This window comes from Anastrepha ludens, chromosome X, assembly GCF_028408465.1.
Source record: "Anastrepha ludens isolate Willacy chromosome X, idAnaLude1.1, whole genome shotgun sequence".
Lineage (NCBI taxonomy): Eukaryota > Metazoa > Arthropoda > Insecta > Diptera > Tephritidae > Anastrepha > Anastrepha ludens.
This window is the reverse complement of record NC_071503.1, coordinates 96,541,362-96,565,256: the sequence shown is the minus strand read 5'-3', so window position 1 is coordinate 96,565,256 and position 23,895 is coordinate 96,541,362. Positions and strand designations below refer to the sequence as shown.

The 23,895-nt window shown below is 43.1% G+C and overlaps 1 protein-coding gene across 1 annotated transcript; it reads right to left on the bottom strand.

Annotated features, from left to right (window-relative positions):
* Positions 1-19,630: 19,630 nt before the first annotated feature.
* Positions 19,631-20,254, bottom strand: LOC128870386 (uncharacterized). The gene has a single exon (XM_054113000.1). The coding sequence runs from the start codon at positions 20,252-20,254 to the stop codon at positions 19,631-19,633; it is 624 nt and encodes a 207-aa protein (XP_053968975.1).
* Between the last annotated feature and the right edge of the window lie 3,641 nt (positions 20,255-23,895).

The following is a 23,895-nucleotide window of genomic DNA, read 5'->3' as shown; positions in this document are numbered from 1 at the left end:
CGCTGCGATCGGGCGCAACGCGAGCCATGTGGGATCGCTACAGAGAGCTGAAAAAGGAAGAGAGATGTATTATCCGAAAGAAGAAACGAGAGGCCGAAATACGTGCGTGCGAAGAGCTTGAGATGCTGGCCAACAGGAACAACGCCCGAAAATTCTACCAGAAAGTTCGGCGGCTTACAGAAGGTTTTAAGACCGGGACGTTTTCCTGTAAGAACAAAGACGGCGAACTGGTGACTGACGTACAGAGCAATCTTAAATTATGGAGGGAACACTTCTCGAACCTATTAAACAGTGACAGCTGCGCATGTCACCGAGAAAGTGAAGATCCCGATACCCCAATCGTTGACGACGGAATTGTCGTTCCGCTACCCGATCATGACGAGGTGAGAATAGCGATAACGCGGCTAAAGAACAACAAAGCCGCGGGCGCCGACGGACTGCCGGGTGAGCTATTCAAACATGGCGGCGAGGAGCTGGTAAGGTGCATGCATCAGCTTCCATGCAAAATATGGTCGGATGAAAGCATGCCTGCCGATTGGAATTTAAGTGTGCTCTGCCCAATCCATAAGAAGGGCGATCCTGCAATTTGTGCCACTGGTGGTGAACGAGGACAAAACGAAGTACCTCCTGTCATCAAACAAACAGTCGGCGCACTCGCGCAACGGCACCCACGTCACTGTTGACAGTTATAATTTCGAGGCTGTAAAAGACTTCGTCTATTTAGGAACCAGCATTAACACCGATAACAATGTCAGCCTTGAAATCCAACGTAGAATCTCGCTTGCCAACAAGTGCTACTTTGGACTAAGTAGGCAACTGAGCAGTAAAGTCCTCTCTCGATGAACAAAACTAACACTCTACAAGACTCTCATCATGCCCGTCCTAACGTATGGCGCAGAAGCTTGGACGATGACAACATCCGATGAAGCGACGCTTGGAGTGTTCGAGAGAAAGATTCTGCGTAAGATTTTTGGACCTTTGCACGTTGGCAACGGCGAATTTCGTAGACGATGGAACGATGAGCTGTATGAGCTTTACGACGACAAAGACATAGCGCAGCGAATAAAGATCCAGCGGCTTCGTTGGCTGGGTCATGTCGTCCGAATGGATACAAACGCTCCGGCTTTGAAAGTATTCGATGCGGTACCAGCTGGTGGTAGCAGAGGAAGAGGGCGGCCTCCTCTGCGTTGGAAAGATCAGGTGGAGAAGGACTTGGCTTCACTTGGTGTGTCCAACTGGCGCCGGTTAGCACGAGAAAGAAACGACTTGCGCGCTTTGTTAAACTCGGCCAAAATCGCGTAAGCGGTTATCGCGCCAATTAAGAAGAAGAAGTCAGCTTCTTCACCAAGATTACTCCTACATATTTAACTTCATCGGAAAGACCAAGTGTCACACCTTTCAGTGTTGGAAGACTAAGTCCATCCAATTTCCGTTTTCCCGTAAACAACACTATGGTGGTTTTGTTCAGATTAACGGAAAGACCTTGTCTCTCGCACCAGTCGTCGATTTTGTCATGAATCCTCTGCACTTTCGTGCAAAGCCTCTTTAGGGATTTATTCGATGTTAGCGCACAGACATCGTCCGCATATGATTAGACATGAAAACAGAGTTCCTGCATCTCCGCTAGTAGAGAGTCTATGACCAAGCACCACAGCAGCGGAGAAAGAACACCCCCTTGCGGACATCCTTGCTTAGCCCTGACGGGGACTAGTCTGTAACTGTTCTCACCAGCGGTTAACAGCCTCTCTGAGAGCATGGAATATATCCATCTTACAATGGTTTGATTAACTCCGTGTCGTTCGGGAGAAGAATATATTGAGCCGAAAGTGGCATTATCAATAGCCTGATCAATGTGCACGAACACGCCCATTGTGTATTCGTCAGCCTCCAGCCCGGCTTTAATCTTGTTGACAAGATCGTGTAAGGCTGATTTATATGATTTCCCACTCTTGTAAGCGTGTTGAATTCTACTAAGTGGACTTCTTGCCAATACCCCACTCGAATATGTTTCTCCACCACTCGTTCTAGACTTTTCAACACGAACGATGTCAAACTGATTCCTCTAAAACTTTTTGCTAGGGAATAGTCGTCTTTTCCTTGTTTCGGAATAAATACTACTCTTACGCGTCGCCATTGGGATGGTATATAACCAAGTGCAAGACAGGCTGTGAAGATCCTTTTCATGGCCTCAATCAGCCTGTCTCCTCCTTTTTAAAGCATTGATGGATATATGCCTTCCGGTCCAGGGAACTTAAGGTTCTCAAAGCAAGGCAAGGAAAACCTTATCGATTCTTTTGTCACTATCCAACTAGCAATATACCAGCTGTACCTAGAGGTTCCACCGTTGCTACCGTTATTGTTTATGTCACTCTCTACTTCTACTACCCGAAAAATGGTTTTCGAGTAGAGCATTAAACGTTTCTGATTTGGAAATGATGTACAGGGTTTGATTAAAAAGTAATGAGCCTTATTTTTTTTAAGCAGTTTTATTAAACCTTTTGGCTTATACAACTAAAATTCTTCAAAATAGGACCCTTGAGCGTCAATACACCGCTGGTAGCGGTCCTTCCACTGCAGGAAACATTTTTTAAACTCATCCGCTGGAACCGCGTTCAATTCGGCTGTCCCAGTTTTTTGGATCGCCTCGATGGAGTCGAAACGCCTCCCTTCAGCTTTCTTTTCAGGCGCGGGATCAAGAAGAAGTCCGGACTGTAGGGAGGGTGGGGAAGCACCGGAACCCCCACCATGGTCAATGCAGAGGTGCAGAGGAAGGCGGTGTGCGCCGGCGCATTGTCGTGATGAAGGGTCCAATTGTTGACGAGGTCGGGCCGAACCTAGGCGACGCGGTTTTTCAGCCGAAGGAGCACTTCAATGTAAAATACCGCGTTTACAGTGCTTCCTGGAGGTACAAACTCCTTGTGGACGATGCCTCGAGAGTCGAAAAAAATGATCAGCACGATCGCTGCATTTTCGCCACTGCAAAATCCAATGTTGACTGCACCACTGTTGCCAGCGAACTGGGACTGGTTTCTAGTGGAAGGGGAAGGTCCAACGATCATTTTCCCCCACCAGCCGATTCGTTTGATCGCTTGGCAGACGCTCCGCGCGGGAAGGCTTATTACTTTTAAGTCAAACCCTGTATGAACCACCAGGTTTTCGAATGGACCTTACAAAGTCTCGCTATTTCCCTCATTTCTTCGACGTTACTGCAGAAATTTCTATAGGACTCACTCTTAAGTAGTTTTCTGGTCCGTACACGAAGTTTCGACAGTTCTGATTAAAATACCTTCTTATTTCTCAGTAGCATCTTCAATCATTTTTATTGGTTTGAGTTTTTTCAGGTTTGGTAATCGCTCTGTTACAAGCTCACCATACTTGTCCCAGTCCACACTTCGAGGATTCCTACCGGAAGGTATTGATATTGCTTCAAGTCCCAGTCGGAATTCGATAAGACGATGATCAGAAAGATAGTCCTCTTCCAAAACTCGCTATCGATTGATTTAATTTCCAACTGACCTATTGATTAACACAATCAATCCCCTCTTGTATCTCGACAATCATTGCCTTTTCTGCCATTCTCGCGAATGATTCGCCAGACGTTGACGGAAGAGTGTCATTCAACATTTGAGGCCCATTAGCCTTTGCCTTGTCAAGTAAAGGTCTCTATGCCTTGGATTGGGTCGAGGATGCAGGCATTTCCAACTTCCGTCTCTTCACTTTCCTCTTCTTTGCCTTTCTCCTCTTCCCGGTCGTTGACACAGACCCCGTTTCGTTTCCGGAAGAGTGCAACGTTACAGAGGAATCCTCTTTTCTGCCACGCTTTCCCATTTCCATTACAGGTGTCGAAGTTGACGGGGCTTGAGTACTTGCCTTAGCTAATACTTCGGCTTTCTTCGCCTTCTGTGAGTGAGGTTCATAATTTCTTCACCATATTCAACATGTTTAACAACCAGTAAGCTGCGTACATTTCGTTAGACCAGCTGATTGGCAGCTATACGCTCGTATTGAAGCGCCGGCAGGGCCATGAATTTGGCAGCATGCACTCAACTTGGTGTTTAAAAACCAAAGAATGCTTATTGAAGGTAGCTGCAGTAGATTGGCTTTGAAACTTTCTCCTCTGGTGTCGAGACGCAATGGAATCGACTCATCCCAATCTAGCTTTGGAAGCCAAAGCGGGGCAAGTCAACCAGGATGATTGAAAATATGGACCGAAACCGACATTATGTTTCGCTTAATGGCTCGTAAGTTGGTAACGTTTTCATTTAAGAAAAACCGAAAAAAAATCGTCCTTCGACAACCAATGGATTTCAAATGTTTTTGTGGAGTCATTGAAGTTTAAGGCCTTCTCGTCCCAATCCAAAAATTATGGGGGGTTTGAAATTTGAATCCTGCCGAGTTTAATATTTGAACTACCTCCCTTCTAATAAGATCTAGAGATTCGAAATTTTCGGATCCTGTAAGCAGGTCATCAGGTAAGAAAGGCGTGACAAGGCATACAGCGAAAGTTAGACGTCGGTAAGCTGCGATCACAAGAGATAGCCGTGAACTTCGCTGCTCAACTCACCCTCCAGCTCAATCAGAGCATTCACCAACCTAACGGCATAAATGGGCAGTGGACAATAACCGCCCGCTGCATGCGTACCGTTGCTGAAACTGTGGTTAGATTACACCAACAGCGGCGCAACACCTGGTACGATGCGGAGTGCTACTACGCCACTGCAGTAAAATACGCAGCATACAAAGCCACACTGCGGTCGACCGAATCGCGTGCCCCGATGGAGCGATATTGTGAGCTGAGGAGGGAAGAGAGGCGTCTTTTCAGGCGCAAGAAACGGGATGTGGATAGATGTGAGCTCGAAGAGCTTGAGATGCTAGGCAACAGGAACATGGCCCAAAAATTTTATCAAAATGTCAAGCGCCAGACCAATGGTTTTAAGACCCTAGCTCCTGCAAAAACGAAAACAATGATCTGGGGGCGGATGACCAAGGCACTCTCAGGTTATGAAGTAATAACTTCTCCCAGTTGCTTAATAGTGGATGTAGCAGCGTAGATGGGAAAGTAGATACCGATACCCTAGTCGCTGACAATGGACTCCTCGAGCCCCTGCCGACCTAGATGGAGTGCGACCATCCATTAGGCGACTCAAAAGCAACAAAGCCATTGGAGCAGACGGACTTCCCGGCGAGCTATACAAAGGTGGAGGTGTAGAGCTGACAAACCGTATGCACCAGCTCCTTTGCAGGATATGGTCGGATGAGAGCATGCCAAGCGAATGGAATATGAGTGTGCTGTGTCCATTACATAAGAAGGATGATCCTACAATCTACGTAAATTACCGCTTGATAAGCCTGCTTAACATCACATACTCGTAGAAGGTGCTGTCGATCATATTGTGTGAGAGAATGAAGCCCATCATCAACAAACTGATTGGGCCCTATAGGTGCGGCTTTAGACGTGGTAAGTTCACCATGCAATGTGAGTCTTGCGGTGAATGAGGGTAAAATAAAGTACCTGCTGTCAGCACATAGGAAGTCTCCGCGTCTTGGACAATATGTCAATGTTGACATCCAACAATGAAGGACTTTGTCTACCTTGGGACCAGTATTAATAACAGAAATGACGTCAGCCTGGAGATCAAACGGAGAATAACGCTTGCCAACAGGTATTACTTTAGGCTTAGTAGGCAACTGAGAAGTGGAGCTCTCTCTCTAAGGACTGAACTGGCTCCCTACAAAACGCTCATCATTCCCGTCCTAATATATAGCGCAGAAGCATGGATGATGTTAACATCCGATAAAGCGACGCTTGGAGTGTTTGAGAGAAAAATTCCACGTAAGATCTTTGGCCCCTCCGCGTTAGTGAGAAGTACCGCGTACGGTGGAACAGCCAGTTGTATGAACTATATAAGGACAGCGGCTACGCTGGCTTGACCATGTCACCCGTATGAAAGAAGACGCTCCAGCAAGGCGAATTTACGATACAGTACTCCAAAAAGGAAAGCGTGGAAGAGGAAGACCACATCTCCGTTGGAAAGACCAAGTACTGCAGGCCCTGTCTTCACTCGAGATTTCTAACTGGCATCAACGAGGGCAGGACAGAAACAGCTGACGCGCCATCTGGATTCGGCTAAAACCTGCACATGGTTGTAGCGCCACATAAGTAAGTAAGCAGGTCGTCGACATAAAAATGTCTTGAACCGAATCGATACATATTTGTTTTGGCATCGCTGAGCATTTGCAAACACTGTGTAGCCAGAAATGGATCAAGCGCAGTGCAGTATGTTACGATGCTAGTCGAAAGATTTGAAGTGGATCAGAAGGGAGCCGTCTCCACATTACAAGCTGATAGTTTGTGCATTCTTCGTGCATTAGAATTTGGCGGTACATTTTAGTAATGTCCGCCGTAAATGCATATTTATGCAAAAGAAAACGAAGAAGTGTTGATTACAGATTTTCTTAAATGGTCGGCCCAACCATCAATATTTCATTCAACGTCGAAAACAACACGTAATTTTGTCGTCATACTTTCAGGCCAAAGGACGCACTGATGCGGAATGAAGTCATTGGCTCACACGAGATCTTATTATTTGTTGCGTATTTGCTAGACACAACCCAGCCTAAAAGTATTTTTTTTACTGTTGGGTGATTGGGGCTTGCCTTGATTTGACCTAAAGTAAAAACCTCGAAAATGTTTCAGCACCCAACAGAAGATCTACTTTTTGAGTTTTATAAAATTCTGGGCCCGCTAAGCTAATATTTTTAGGAATTTTGCAGCCATTAATATTATCGTTACGATCTTGATGGCTGGCTGAAAAAGATCGCATTACCCAAAATTCTGCCGAAAACTCGTAACTACGAACCTGCTATTTTACAAACGTATTTAATTTTGTCCTTACTTTTTATGTTACATTTCCAAGGCCGATGATGATTAAGGTTGCGACGAATTGTAACTTCTGCGCCAAATCTTCTGTCATAAAATTTACTTGGGATCCAAAATCCAGCAAGGCTCGTACAGGAAGGTACTCTCCGGAGCTACATTTTACGTTGACTACGGCTGTAGTCACTAAGGCTGATTTTGTCCTTGGGGTGGGGTTTCTGTTTGCTGTGACTGATTGATGGCTTTACGCTCGACGTCGAGACTTCAACGGCAGATAGATGTTGGAAGCGTTTATTTAATGCTGTCTCACACTCTCTCCATAATGGCAGCTTATCATAACCCAACTGTTCTTCCCATTTCGACCGAGTAACGGGGTAAACTTTCGACATTACCAGATGAATTATAATACGCGTTTGTTATGTTTTCTTCGTCACCCAACGACAGCAACGAGTCCTATACAGCCGACACTGTATCAATCATTTTACGCAGTGAAAGCGCAGATGGCCTTGGGATAGTAGGCAGCTCAAAAAGTTTTGGAAATTGTGTAGAAAAATATGAAGCATTTATTATCATAAACTGTTTAGAGACCAGCCTTCGGATAATTTTCGTCTGACATTTGGAAGGCCTTTACCGATCCGAAAAATTCCCAAGACAGAGAGTTAACCAAATGACTGAATTTCTCGATATCTGTGTCCGTAGGATCGTTGTGCACTAAACTTTCGAACAAACAAAAATTCCGAATACTCTTCTTTAAATTTAGGTAGCGACATTTTCGGTAAGCTGTGAGGAGCAACAAAAGATGTTTCGGCGATCGACGATTTATTTATCGATTTGACGGACTTAGTTTCCTCTATTAGGTCCTCTAACTCCCCACCAGCCATGTCTTCCCAGTTGATTTCTTTAATTTTTGCCTGACACTTCAAGTCGACATTCCAATTCAATTGGATCGAACGATATTGTTTATTCGAGGAGACCCGTTTTTATGCGCACTATACGAATTTTCGCGCTTTAGTGATTTCAGTTCCATCATCTCCTTACTTGTAGAGAGACTTGGAATTTCTGTCTTTGGCTTGCTTGCTTTAGTTAAATTACACTGTGCCACAAAAAAAAAAACGAAATACACCTGACAAATTACACACTGTAGGTTGCTTATATGGTCGAATAATGCATAAAAATATTTTTGTTATTTTTGTTGTACCCTCCAATTTTTATTTATTTATAAAAAAACGTTTTTTCAGACTTTGCGCGGTAATCTACGGATATCTCAGTCATTTTTTCACCGGTTTTCAATATTTTATATGTTTTGAAAATGATATTCTCAGACCTTTCAAATGATGTACAACAAGTAATTATTCAAACTAGTTAGTTCTGATTTTTATTTGATTAAACCTGGAGAAAGTGTTTTTTTTTTATCATTTTTTTAACTTTAACAATTTTTAATGCATTATTTTACTACAAAATTAAAGATGTTTGTTAATATTCTTTGAGTGCATTTATTAACGAAGAAATTAATGTATTACTTTCAATAATCGGAAAAAAATTGCGTAAACTAACCTAGTTTTCCGTAAGTAGAAAATATGGGCCATCATGTGTATTGCAGTGTGTACAATGTATTGGAGTAAAAAGAACAATCATACTGTTTTTTATATAAATTTTTTTGTCGATTTTACATAACTAACTTTTTCTAAAAATGTTTACCCGACCTTCGTCGTTTTAAAGAAGAATCGCTCGTCTCGCGTTTGAGCGACCAACAGTAATCCGCCAACATATGTATTTTGTTTTTTCCGAGGAAACGTTTTTCAATTGACGCAATTTCTTGATGAAACCTTTTCCCTTGTTCATCGCTGAATTTTCCAAGGTTCTCCGGAAAGAAGTCTAAATGTGAATGCAAAAAGTGAATTTTGATGGACATTCTACATCCCATGTCTCCGTAGGCCCGTAAAAATTCATCCACGACGGCAACGTAGTTGTCACTTCTTTTTTTTTCCCAAAAAGTTTTCACAAAGAGAAATAAAACTCATCCATGCTCTTCTTTCCACCGGATTCAGTTTCTCAGTGAAATTTCCATCCTATATGATTTTGCGAATTTGCGGTCCAACGAATATCCCTGCACAATAACGGAAATTTTTTTATACAATACAATAATACAATAGGTTATATTTCCATGGAATATGCACATCAATTTTCTAATAATTAAAAAATTGTTTTTATTTCAGACGATTACTTGCTACTTGCATTTTATTTGAAATGTAATACCTTCTTTAATTTTGGCATCACTCAGCTTAGGGAAAGTCGCTTTTAAGTGTGAAAAAGCTTCACTGTCTTTATCTAGACGTTTCACAAACTGCTTCATGTAGCCGAGTTTCAGGTGCAATGGCGGTAATATGATTTTATCAGCTTTTACTAATTGAATGTTAACAACATTGTTTTTTCCGATTTTGAAAAACTTTCGCAATGGCCACTCTTTTCGATCATAGTGATTGCTTGCACAACTATCCCATTCACAAAAATAACAGGGATATTTGGTGTAACCTCCTTGCATTCCGAAAAGAATCGTTAAAACTTTGAGGTCAGAGACGATTTGCCATTCATGTTTTGGGTAATTTATCACCCTAAGGATCTTTGCTAAAGTTTCGTATGTCTCTTTCATATCAGTAGCATATGCCAAAGGTACGGATGGCAACTCGTTGTCGTTGTGTAATAACACAGCTTTTAAACCTGACAAAAAGCATACATCAAATTCCGAACTTATGTTTACAGAGAAATCTTTCTTTTTTAAAGCGTAAAATCGATGAAATACTCACTTTTGCACGATCCATCGATGAATAATCGCCAATTTTTCGATTGATGTTCCGTGTTAAAGCATTGAAACAATTTTTCAACATCTTTACAATAAGCAAGGTTTGGGTCATCGCCATCAATTTCAAAATTGTTATTGAAAATAGTCCGCTCAGAGTTTTTCCTTGTTAATGTTATTTTGAAATCATACAAGATTCCATTGTTTTAATCGTGATGCCAAAACCTCAGCATGTCTGTATGAGAGTTCTAGATCACGTACTAAATCGTTCATATCTGAATTCGAAACAAAATGCCGCTCTTTTGATTCTAACGCAGCTGTGATAAAAGGTTCATCACTATGTGAACTATTAGATGAACTGTTATCACCGCTTCTTGAATCATCTACTTTTTTTACTTCAGTTAGCTTGTTTTCATTTTCTCTTAAAGATGGTTTCGTAGCAGTTAGCACTTCGGGATACTTTATACTGTTACGTGTTTTGAAGCGCTGACCTTGGAGGTTGGTTTGGCAAAAGTAGCAGTCTTCTGGTCTGTGAATGACTTGATGATGCCAAACCATTGGGCTCGAAAATGGCAAACGATCTTGAAAACACTGACTAGATTTCCACTTTTTTAGTGATATGGAGCACGTGGAACATATATATTCTGGTTCATACCAGCGACTGTCACTATAATTGCGCTCAAAGTGAAGATTGTATGCTTCAACCACGATAGTATTTGTTTTTAATTCACGGCGATGTTGTTTATCAACAAATAAACCGCAAACGTAGCAGAAATTATTGTGTTTGTCACACATCTTTAACTAACTTATAAACAATTTTAACAAAAAAACACACTTGAGAAAAACGCGATTTTGGAAGAAGGAGATAAAAAGGCACTGCCAACCAAAGACTGGTGTAATAGCTGTTTCAGACTATGGTGCGTTTCATAACTATAGGACACATAACATGAATATTTAATCTTTACTTCAAAAATATGTAGGTACTCTGTAAAAATAAATGAATATATGGAATAATACCGTTATTCTTCTTAGTATCAATAAACAATAAGTAATTTAAATCGTTTTTTAAGTAAATAAATATCACTATGCCACGCGGTTCAAAACTTACCGAATTAGAGAGAGGTAAAATTACTGCGTGGGAGGAGGAGGGTCTCTGCGCCTCAGAAATCGCGCGAAAATTATGTCGCAAAATTATATAGAAACACGTAAACCTTTCATTTGTAATTTATGATAAATTGTCATTGTCAAACATTTATTGTCAATACATAAAGAATGCAGTGATTTTTCCAAGTAAATAATCATTAAAGACAAAAACTATGGTTCCACAAATGGATAGATATTCAAGGCATTTTTTTCTATTTACGGAAAACTAGCGTAGTTTACGCAATTTTTGTCCGATTATTGAAAGTAATACATTAATTTCTTCGTTAATAAATGCACTCAAAGAATATTAACAAACATCTTTAATTTTGTAGTAAAATTATGCAATAAAAAATTGTTAAAGTTAAAAAAATGATAAAAAAAACACTTTCTCCAGGTTTAATCAAATAAAAATCAGAACTAACTAGTTTGAATAATTACTTGTTGTACATCATTTGAAAGGTCTGACAATATCATTTTCAAAACACATAAAATATTGAAAATCGGCGAAAAAATGACTGAGATATCCGTAGATTACCGCGCAAAGTCTGAAAAAACGGTTTTTTATAAATAAATAAAAATTGGAGGGTACAACAAAAATAACAAAAATATTTGTATGCATTATTCGACCATATAAACAACCTACAGTGTGTAATTTGTCAGGTGTATTTTCAGTGTTGCACCGTGTTATGTATTGTAAACTCTAAAAAAATTTGCTCAACGTCCATCAAAGTGAAAAAATATCTGTGAGAATTTGTGGGTGAAAAAACGAAAACAAAAAAGGGGCTGAATAGCCTCCACAAATCTCAATCAGATAAGCGGAAAATAGGTTTTGGACAAGGCTGCGGTCAGGCCACGAAAATATAAACAAGCACAGCAGCACAATGCTACGAAAAGTGTTCACACATATTAGCGAAAAACGAGTTTTGTTTAAATTTTTTCCTTATAAACAATGCGTGTTTTATTTTAATTAACTTATTGTTCGAAAACCAGTTCTTTGCTTTATTTAATATTTTATTTTAACGATTTAACGTATAACGTCACAGCCTTCTTTCGAAAATCCCACTGTACCCTTGATTCACTTTCGCGGAGTATGGTTATGTTAGGCTAGGTTTGTATGGTTGCGCAAGGAATGAGCACACTTAGACGAGGAAAACACGGTTTCGTCAATTATGGTACCATTATGAAGGAAGTGAGGGGAAAGAGGAAGACCGATGGGATGCATGGAGAGGGCGGGGAGAGGTGGTGCAAGGATGGTTAGGAGAGTGGGTTTAGAGTGTGCGGACTACGAGCGATGACTGTGCTCCGTTTACGTCAACCGCTGATGAAATTCATCAACGCCAGATATATCAGCAGGCGTAGCAAAGAAGTAAGAGCCAAGATGCCTGGATCTTAGCCCCGCCAGAGCAGGGCAGCTAAGAAGAAGGTGCTGAGATGATTCCAACTCATCCTCCATACATACATCGCAAAAAGGACTTGAGGTAATTCCAAGTCCCACAGCATGCATTCCTCGCGCATTGTGAGCTGTGAGAAAACCCACGAGATTCAAGAGCTCATATTTTCTCAGCCTCAGTCAGCCTCCTGACTGTTAGTATGCATGTGAGTAGCCACTCAGCTGCCTCCTTGATTGCGGCTACCTCTGCCTGGAACACACTGCAGTTGTCCGGTGTTGGATTTCCGGATTTTGATGAAATGAAACTTCGTTTTCGCTTTCTTTACTATTTTATTTAATTAAAAGATCAAAAAATGGTTGTCAGATTTCACCCTAGCACGTTCTATCTCTCAGCTGCGCTGCCAACAACGGCCATAACCAAAACAGTGTTGTCAACACACACTATAGCCAAAACTGCGTTGCCAACATCCGGTAACCTGAATTTGAGTCTGATGGGGAGCTTTTCGAAAAAACTCCTCCCCCAACCTTTCCTTCCAACTTCGATCCATCCGTGAACAAGTTCACCAGACCCTGTCGCCAAGTTTAGCCCCCCGTCCACTCTTCCCTTGATGGAATACGAGTGGAGAAGGTTCCCGTTGGACGAAGCGAGGGTATAAGTTAAGGCATGATACCGAAACCTAATATAGCAACAGCATTTCGTTGCACATACCTCACATACCCTACCGCTTTTTCTGTCAGCCCAGTGCTGACATCTAAGCTCAGTCGATGCAGCCTGACAACAGACTAGTATGATGTGATCACTTGCCTACAAAAACCCCATTGCCAATAGCCCCAATATGCTCGCCACCTGCCTAACAAAATTAATTGTGTTATTGTTGCCTTTTAACAACAAATTATCGCAACATAGCAACATCAATGCTCGAGTTTGATATGCAGCCCAACACCAACAAACATGAGGATCACTACCTGCGCTTACCTTAGCAACAGCATGCTGGGCAGGCAGCGCAAATAGAAAGACTCTCGCCTGGCCTCACAAAACAACCCACTGCATAACAACAAACAGTGATCACTGCTTGCGCTTGGCTTGGCAACAGGATGTTAGGCAGGCAGACCAAAACACAACAATTGTTGTCTGGCCCAACTAACCACCGACTGCATAGCAACACAACATGCGTGAGCTTAGCATGCAGATCAACTGCATGACAACAGCTCGATCAATGCCTGCCCTAGCAGCGTCATGTTGGGTAGGTAGCCCAAAATGACAACGGTGCTTCCCTGCTTTAGTGAACCACTCATTGCATAGCAACGCATGGTTGACATGCTTGGTAGGCAGGCTAGCGGTACCACTTGTCATGCCATGATATCCCCTCATGCGCATGCAACAATACAATTGTGTTGCTAGAGGTAGAGTCCTAGCGACCTTTTTCGCGCAAGAACACTTACAGGTGGTTACCACTGATCGCGAGGGTATGAAAGGCGGTATCATTGCCTGTCGAGGACAGTTCTTGTGATTTTAAGGAGTTGCAAAGTCAACTTAAAATAAAAAGTTATTAAAGTGTTTGATTCAAACAAAGTGTTGTTTTATTTTATAAGCAATACGACTTGCTTAACTTAGACACTGATCCGTTGACAGAGGGATGAACTCGAAGTTTCTAAGGAGGCTTGAGTGCCCATAAGTGAGGTTGAGCTTATAGCTCCAGCCCCTCATTCTGATTGCGGTACGTGCAGCGGCAATTGTGCCTGCGATGTCTACGGGTACCACATTTAACATTCCGTTGAGCGCCAGAGTAGGAGTCGTTCGAAGCCGTCCACTGATTCCAATGAGTGCCGACCTCTGAACTTTCTCCAGCTTCTTAACCAATGTCGTCCTCTCTAGTGAGTTCCACCAGACTATGACTCTATATAACAAGATAGGCTTTACAATAGTATTATATAACCAAAAAACAACTCTAGGTAAACGGCCCTATCTTTTGCCAATTGCGCCCTTGCACCCATACAAGGCGATTATTGTCTTCCACACTCTTTCCTCAATATTGGGCATACATGTAAGCTTGCTAGCAAGGATAATACCTAGGTACCTCACCTTGTGAGAAAGCATCAGGGGAGCGCCCCCTAGTGAGGGAAGTGGAGCTCTGGGTATGTTATATTTCCTGGTAAATAAGGCGAGCTCCGCCTTAAGAGGATTCACGGACAGGCCGCAATCGGTTGCCCATCTAACAACTGCGTTCAGATATCCCTGCATCGAGTTGTACAGAGTATCCACAAATTTTCCTCTAACAATTAGTGCAATTACTCTGCAGCCCCCTTTCACCAGCTCCTCCAGCAAGTCATTTACAATAACATCCCAGAAGAAAGGTGAGAGAACACCACCTTGCGGAGTGCCTCTATTCACCTGCCACCCTACTCTGTCGTGATGGAATATGCCGGATTTTGTGATTCGTGCAATCTCACGCATCTGCTTGTCGGTTAGCGATCCGATTTTGAGATAGAAGACACGATATTCGTTTAAATATAATATCGGCAACCTCAATCTTCTCACTAATTCCGAGCTGATGGTGGTTATTTTTTGGGTCGCATTGATTAGGGCTTTGACCTTGTGCCATTTGTCATCTTGTTTTATGTGGATGAATGCCGTTGTAATAAGGGTCTGCTTGGCCAGCAATGAGGGGGTCCTGTAGATGAGGTGAAGGGATGGGTCTCGACTTTTCGTTCTTCCTTCGTTTCCGCGACTTGACTGTATATTCTTGGGTGCCCATACAGGGTGAAATGATGCTTTCCATTGCATGTGGAACACCTCTTCTAACTCGTACAATCCCTTGTCCGGTGTGACCTGGCCAAGGAATTAATGTAATATTTGTGTGTTGTTACTGCGTTATACTTTTGCTAGACGTTCATGGCTATGTATTTCGAGCACGTCACCAGTCGATGATCCTTCTTGTAAATCCCACCTGCAACGTATCAGTGCTCATTGTATTTACATATATTGGGTAGTTTTAGATATTGTGGACTTTATTTAGTATCTTCTAAATTGAGTTCGGCGGGTGTTAATAGTGGCGTACCTATTAAAAAGTGTCCTGGTGTTAAGGGTTCTAAATTTGTTGGGTCATCATTTGAGGGATTTTAGGGACGAGAGTTTAAGCAACTTTATATACGGGATAATAGAGTAGCTAGTTCCCCGAAGGTAAATTTTTGGGTTTGGGATACATTTTTTAAATGGATTTTGAAACTTTTTACACCTGTCTCCCATAGTCCACCCATGTGTGGAGCTCCTGGGGATTAAAGTGCCAATTGATGTTTTGGTGTCCATAATTGGCTATTACGTGGGTTTGTAACGTTTTGAGAAATTCTCGGCGATCTTTGAGTAATACTTTGGCAGCTCCCACGAAGTTTGATCCGTTGTCCGAATATAATCGGCGCTATAGGGTAATAAAATCGGATGTATCTCGTTATATGATAGTGCGGTGGAATTGCTTAATCGCCCGTCAACTCGCATTATTTTGGTCGAGCCCATTGATAGGTTAAGTGTCAATAATGAACTGTTCTGGGGTATCTGGTTGTTTAGGGTCAAATCATCATATTCTTCTGGGAAATGATTTTTTTGGTTATAATAATAAGTTTTACTAGCGTCGCTTTAAATACACTTGGTGTTATTTCCTGGCTTAAATATTGGCATTCACGTCTACTGCGTGAGGCACTTGAGTAGAATCTGCATAAATACGCAACTACTCGAATAGCTTTGGGCAGTGAAGAGAATCGATTTCCATTGTTGTGGTAAAGGGTTTTTGAGTTTTTAGCTAGTGTTCTTGTTCGAATCTTGACCATTTGGGTCCATAAGTTCACTCTTTTAGGCAGGCCATGGTGCCATGCTGAATATACTTACAGCAAAACTAAAGGGAGTCATTCCTCAGAACCAATTCGCTGTTTTGGCTTTCTGAACTACTCACTATTTTAAAAGCAGCTCATACACTGGCGGGGAGACCTCCATGTGTGTGAAAAAGAAAAAAAAGGCGGGGTATATCGACGATATGTGGCCGATTCCAAAATAAGGAAAAAATGGGTATTTGTATGGTGCCGCTGAGATGTGCCCTTTCACTTCTGGTTAAAATAATAACTAAAACGTAAAGTGATGTTGGTGCGGTTGTTCATTCCTAAGAGGACAATGCAGGGATGTGTTTGTTTAGAATAAACATGTATAGATAATTGTATATACATGTACAGATATGGGACTGTGTACATAAACGTCAGGTCAGTCCATAAGTTCGGGCGTATTTTACCCATAATTTCACTTTTGTACGATTTTTGCATACAAAATATTATTCGCGAAATGTAACGGAACTATATATATTTTCTTTGATATATTGTCCGCTCAACAAGTGATTTTAATCGCGGATAGAAGCACGTGTTGTTAAAAAATAAAATGGAATCTTCGAACGCGTATTAGAGGCATATTTTGTATTTTTTTTATAAAAGTGATAAAAATGCAACAACTGCTGCTGCAAGAATAAAAACTGTTCACGGAGAGGATACCGTGAGTGTAAGTCCTGAAGTCTTTAACTCCGACGCCTTGCTCGAACTCGTGAAAGCTGAGCCAAATTTCACAGTCGATATGATAGCTCCGAGGTTAAATTCATCGCATGGAACAGTTCACTGGCACCTGGTTCAGTTGGGAATGGTTTCAAAGCTGGGAAATAGGTTCCGCATAGACTTTCCGCTCCGGAAACGACGATGACAGTGACTTTTTGTCTCTTTTTCTGGGGGTGTGATTGGGTTAAACATGCCTTCGTACTATATAGGGACCGGGGGTACTATGTGTGTGGTGATTCCACTAAAAATATCCCTCCTCTTCGCTTATCCAGGAGGTCCTTCGTTTTGTCCTCGTTCACCACCAGACCCATTCAAGTCACACGACAGCGAGTCACCCTGTCTGAAGCCTCGATTGGTATCCAACGGCTCGGAGAGGTCCATTCCGATTCTGACGACGGTGCTGGTGTTGAGCAACGTCATCTTGCATAGCCGTATTAGTTTTGCGGGGATACCAAACTAAGACATCGCGGCATACAAGTATCTCCTTTCCGTACTGTCGAATGCAGCTTTGAAATCGACGAAAAGATGGTGTGTGTCGATTCTCCTTTCATGGGTCTTTTCCAAGATTTGGCGTATTGTGAATATTTCGTCGATGGTAGACTTTCCAGGTCTAAAGCCACAATGATAAGGTCCAATCAGTTGGTTGACGGTGGGCTTCAGCCTTTCACACAATACGCTCGCTAGAACCTTATAGGCGATATTTAGAAGACTAGTCCCGCAGTAATTGGCACAAATTGCAGGATGGCCCTTCTTATGGATTGGGCAGAGCACACTTAAATTCCAATCGGCAGGCATGCTTTCATCCGACTATTCTGCATAGGAGCTGATGCATGCACCTTACCAGCTCCATGCCGCCATGTTTGAATAGCTCAGTTGGCAGTCCGTCGGCGCCCGCGGCTTTGTTGTTCTTTAGCTGCGTTATCGCTATTCTCACCTCGTCATGGTCGGGTAACGGAACGACAATTCCGTCGTCGACGATTGGGGTATCGGGATCTTCACATTCCCTGTGACATGCGCAGCTATCACTACTAAGTAGGTTCGAGAAGTGTTCCCTCCATAATTTAAGAATGCTCTGGATGTCGGTTACCACATCGCCGTTATTGTTCTTACAGGAACAATCTTCTGTAAGCCGCCGAGCTTTCTGGTAGAATTTTCGGGCGTTGTTGCTATTGGCCAGCATCTCAAGCTCCTCGTACTCACGTATTTCGGCCTCTCGTTTCTTCTGTCGAAAAATACGTCCCTCTTCCTTTTTTAACTCTCTGTAGCGATCCCACATGGCTCGCGTTGCGTCCGATCGCTGCGTGGCTCTATAGGCGGCATCCTTTCTTTCTGCGGCAGCATGACATTCCTCGTCGTACCACCGGTTTCTTCGGGCTTGCCGGAATCCGATTTCTTCTTCGGCGGCGGTACGTAGGGAACGTGAAATGATGCTCCATTGTTCGTGCATGCCGATTTGTTGGGCAGTACTCTCTGAGAGCAGGAGTGAGAGTCGAGTGGCGAATCTTGTGGCTGTCTGTTGTGATTGCAGCTAATCGATGTTGAACATTCTTTGCGTAGTTAGATGTACGTTTTTTGCTGCACAGAGGCGTGTGCGCAGTTTGGCTGCAACAACGTAATGATCCGAGTCGACGTTGGGTCCTCGGATCATACGTACATCTAATGCACTAGACGCATGTCTTCCATCTATCACAACATTATCGATCTGGTTTCGCGTTTTTCGATCCGGGGACAGCAAGGTAGCTTGGTGGATCTTTTTATGCTGGAATCTGGTGCTGCAGACTACCATGTTTCAGGCCCCGGCGAAGTCGATCAGCCTCTGTCCGTTACCGGATGCTTCATTGTGCAGACTGAATTTTCCGACTGTGGAACCAAAAATTCCCTCCTTGCCCACCCTGGCGTTGAAGTCGCCAAGCACGATTTTTATGTCGTGGCGGGGGCAGCGCTCATAGGAACGTTCCAAGCGCTCATAGAAGGAATCTTTGGTCGCATCGTCCTTCTCTTCCGTCGGGGCGTGGGCGCAAATTAGCGAGATGTTAAAAAATCGCGCTTTGATGCGGATTATTGCGAGACGCTCGTCCACCGGAGTGAACGACCGTACTTGCCGAATTTGCGCTCCTTTACATGGCAACTGTAGTAAACGTCACAGGGTCCTACGCTTTTCTTGCCTTGTCCCGTCCATCGCATCTCTTGGAGGACATCAACTAGCCCGGCAGAGGCACCTTTCCCATTAAGGGACCGGACATTCTAGGTGCATGCCCTCGAATCGTATTCCTTATTTCGTTTGCAGATGTCGTCATCAGTAAAGGTAGTTTTCATCCGAGGCTTTGTTGCTGTTTTCATTGGGGGACTTTTTAAGTGGCTGGTTCCAAACCCAGCGTACAACCAGCTATCCTCGAATGCTTCACCTTCTCACGTAAGCTCACTCCCGAACGGTTGTTCGGAAGCTACCCAGAGGATATGTCGGCTAATCCCGGAGTTGTGAGCTGCTTGAACCATATGCAGAAGAAGCGTCGTGGTCACTCCCAAGTGAATGGCGATCAGTAATTTTCCCCACTTGCGTGGACTTCTACACATGGAACCATCCCCCTGTGAACTATATAATGGAATTAAAATTGTGTTTAAGTGTTTTTCAGCTACAATACATGTTCAGGGATTACCTTTTATTCGTTTATAGTAGATATTGTAATTTTTCCCAGTGAACCCTTTCACCTCGGTGCTTCGCACCCAGGGTTCCTGAATCAATGGATGTCTACATCCTCCTCCGCCAGGAGAACGGTTAGGTTGTCAGTTGCAGCCTGTCAGTGCTGTAGATTAATTTGGACAACCTTTAAACCCATGTTTACTGATTTCCTTTTTCGGACTCGGTGTCATCTAGCTGCATGCCAAGCAGCAGTTGTTTGGCACCATCGACCTCATCCTGCTCCTCTTCCGGGTTCGCAGAACGGAATATCGTCAGCTGGGCCTTCCTAATGCTAAACCGAAGTTTGTTTTCCACTTTCTCCAGTGGTCCCAGACTCACTTCTGTAATTAGAAGGAGGAAATACATGCTGTGCCTTTGCGGAGCCTCCGCTTTGATGATCGACCAATCGGTCATCGGCACCGAGCGATTATGCGCCTGAAGGTAGGGGACTAGTTGACTGGCTTCAAACTCCATGTTTGGTACCCAGATGCGAGCCCTCGGCCTTCGTGGAATCTCGCCAGCTGGAATTAGCTTAAGTTTCAAGCCTTCCCTGCTGTTCTGGATTTTACCAATCACGTTTGTCAGAAAATGCAGTGAGAATTGGTCATCGCATTTAATGACACGGTAACCTCGGACTACCTCCACCGAGTCGAAACCTGGTGTTTCGCCCTCCGGGTTCGCCATGACATGGTCAACGACTATGCGAGACAGCCGGGCCTCAATCTCTGACCACTTGTCAAGCACTGGTTTTATACGGTTAGAAGTTTCATCTACCAATGCCATTTGAAGATGGTCCCGTGCCACCTCACTAAATCGTTTGGTAGGTTTGGAGGAAACTGCATCCTGATCCGATATCTTGTGCTTCTTTGTAACCTTCCCAGGTTCGTCATGCGAGCGGCTTCGTTTTTTGGCATCTGTCTTGTTGGCGGCTTGGAATGCTTACTATTCGTCAACCACCTTTTGACATCTTGCCTTGTCGGTCTCATCTTTGGGATGATCTTTACCTTCGGTTTCGTTTTTTCGAATCCTGCCAAGGATAGCGAGAGACCTCTGGTAGAGTTTATACCTCGAGGGACCTTTATTACCACGATTTTGCCCCATGACTTTAGCGGATGTTGTTGGTTGACTTATAGTTCTTAGCGCACTGTGGCCCACAGCTTTGCCCTCAACTGTTTCTTGACGGGAGGCCAAGAGCTCAGCCTCTGAGGGTGACCAGTCCTCCTCAGTTCGTCCTTGCTCGTACGTCTTGCCCATTTGTCCAACTGTTTTTTAAGTGCGTCCGTCCCTTTCTCCTGTCTATCTCTTTGCTTGCCCTGTGGTTTTGTCCGAGTCTTCGTTTCTTTATAAGTCCGTGCTGTCGATGCGTCCGTATGTTTTCCAGTCATTTTGTCCATTTCTTTCGTGTTTGTTTTTCCGTCATCCGAATTGTTTTGTTTTTTTAGTATGAGCATTTCATCTGGCTCGTCCGGTCACCTGCCCCGCCAAGGGAGCTGCGCATGTGGCCATGCGCGGTGACCAAAGGGGATAAAGTGGAAATATCCGGTCGACCATGGCAGCGCCCTATACCATGGCAAGGCCACCGTTACAACCTGAGGCGGCCTGATATCAAGAGGGCTCCGTACGAAGCCTTATTTAGTCCCCCGGCTGCCCAACCCACCCAATAGGCACGGGTCGCATCACACCTTGGGAGACCTACTCTCCTACCATTCCAGAAAATTAGCCTTGTATCTAAAAAAGTATTTGACCACTCTTTTTGCCGATAAAGTATATCTACTTCTAATGGGATACGTCTGTTCGTTAGAAGGATTAGCTCTGTTTTCTCTGTGGCCAGCTTTAATTCATGCTCCTCTAGCCGTGACTGTACGCGGATCATCACCTGATTCATCTTCATTTTGGTTTCGAGCGATTATTTCAGCTGCAATGTCATCTGCGTATTCCATTAAATGCACATCCTCTGGCGTCTCTATTCGAAGGACTTCATCGTATCTTGTATTCCAAAGTTCAGGTCCGAGTATTGATCCTTGTGCCGCACCTGCTGTTATTTATTTAGTTTTGCATCCTTCTCGGGTTTCGTATAACAGCACGCGGTTGCTTAGGTGGCTACGAAAAATCTTCAATAGATTATTCGGGAGCTAGAATTTTTCCTTTAAGGGAATTATATCGCCCCAACTTAATCTGTTGAAAGCGCTTCTAATATCCAGTGTGGCTAGTAATACTAAGAGTTTGGATTATCCATTACTTGCCTGAGCATGTTCTTCGCGAACTATTACATCCTGGATGGCTCCTAAGGTAGTTCTGCTGTTTTTTTGTTTTTGTTTTTCCATAGTTCTGGACAAATTACTTTTTTTAGGCAAGCGTTGCATACGTTCAGCAGCAAAAGAGGGCGTTCGATTGCCAATAGTTTCAATATTTCCGCAACTATGCCATCAGCTCCTGGCGCTTTATTACTTTTCATTGCGTTTGCAGTATCTATTAGATCTTCTTATGTGAATGGGACCTGTCCGTTGCTTCATACTCGAGGAGTTCCCTCACAGTGTGTCAACTATTTTGCTTACCGATTCGGTTTCCATATCATCAGCAGGGGATTTGGCTCCTAGCTTTTTCAAACCGATTTTGTAGCCCAACTCCCATGGGTTACTGATTAGATCGTTTCTTGACTCTTCCCGTTTATCTTTTTTGCTTTGGCTTATAGCTTCCCTCTATACTTTTCTGCTCTTTTTGTATTCTTCGGATTTCGTTATCGCTGGGCCCAATCTTCTGGCTCTTGGACGCTTTCTACGCTTATGCGATCTCAAGTGTCCACCAATATACAGCATTTCCTTTTTTTTTTTCTTACCTATAAAGGGTTTTTCAATAAGGGCGGGTAGATGTTGAAATGGCGTTTGCTGTGTGGCACGTAGCGCCATGCTGCTAAAACCACATGTCGTCTAGGTCCATATGGTTCAATATGGGTCATAAGAAATTGGAAGGGCCACCACGTCTACCGAAAAATGGGCGCAATGCGCGCAACGTTTGCGTTAATGCACACTCATTTTGCATAAAGTTTTATCATTTGAACGAGCTGTTCAATCGTGTAACTTGCACTGATGATTTGACATAAACAACTGAATAATAAACAAAAGATTCGACAGATGTTACCAAAACAAAATGGCTGCCACAGGGCGCCGAAATCGACCCGCGCCAATTGAAAAACGTTTGCGTTAATGAACACTCATTTTGATAATAAAGTTTTATCATTTGAACGTGCTGTTCAATCGTGTACCTTGACATGATGATTTGGCATAAACAACTGAACAATAAACAAAAGATTTTTAGTAAAGGTTACTATGCTGTCCGATGCTAGGGTTCTGTCTTGTGTGGTGACTTCGCAACCTGGTTTTCTGTACGTAGTCGTTCCTGTATTGAGCACCACTAAACCTAGTCTGCCTGCTATGTCCATCACTCGTCTACCTCTTGAGCACGTTGTCGCCGAGCCCCATTCGGTTGCTTTTGAGTTGAAGTCTCCCGCTATGATTAATCATCTCTCTAAACTAAGGGCTTTGCCTTCTATGCTTTTTAGTTTCCGGGTGTATTGATCTATATTGTCGTTCGGTGTAAGGTAACAGCTTGTCATTGTGAATTGACTGCTTTGAACGTAGACGAAAGCACCGCCTGATCCTTTAGCGGTTACTGCAAAATTTTGCCCCTAGGCGGCAGTTCTCAAGTCGTCTTCGATCTATGCTTTCTCGGATTGCGCATATTGTTCGCTTATCAATACTGCTTGAACTGTTTTTTCTAAGACCATCTGCTCCATTTTTCTGCATTTTTTTCCTGTGCATGTTTGCTTGGAGTATAATCATGTTTTGGCATGTTCTTTTGCCATCGGGCATTTGCCCGAGCCTGACATATGCTTTGTCTCGCTGCGATTGGCATCAGTACATAGGCAGCACGATGACAGGGATGAGAGTAGCGGCGAGTATAGCAGTAACTGCGAGGACAGCGGACAGTGATAGCGGTCGCGAGGCTTTTGAACTGCAAATAAGCAGCGGTGAACTCCAGGGGTTTTTTGTCAAGACCAAAACGACACTTTTACCGGCAATCAATTACGACACTTAGGACTTGTTTTATGTCCTCTCACAATGGGTTTTTTTTGTTTTGAAAGGGCTTTAAAACATTTAAAATTGCCCTATTTTCGGCCGAATACTTTTAAATATATACCACTGTGGCCGTTTGTACATATACCGCACTGTTTGAACAGCAGGAACTATTTATTTTGGTTGATTTATTTATTTTCTACTAAATACAAATTCTTTTCCACCGCTGCTGTATAATATTACGTATTTAATATGTTTTTAATTTTATGTATTAAATATTAATTGTATTGTTATAATTGAAGTCATTTTTTCACTCCTCACTATGTCCCTTTTCATAAACACCGCACCGTA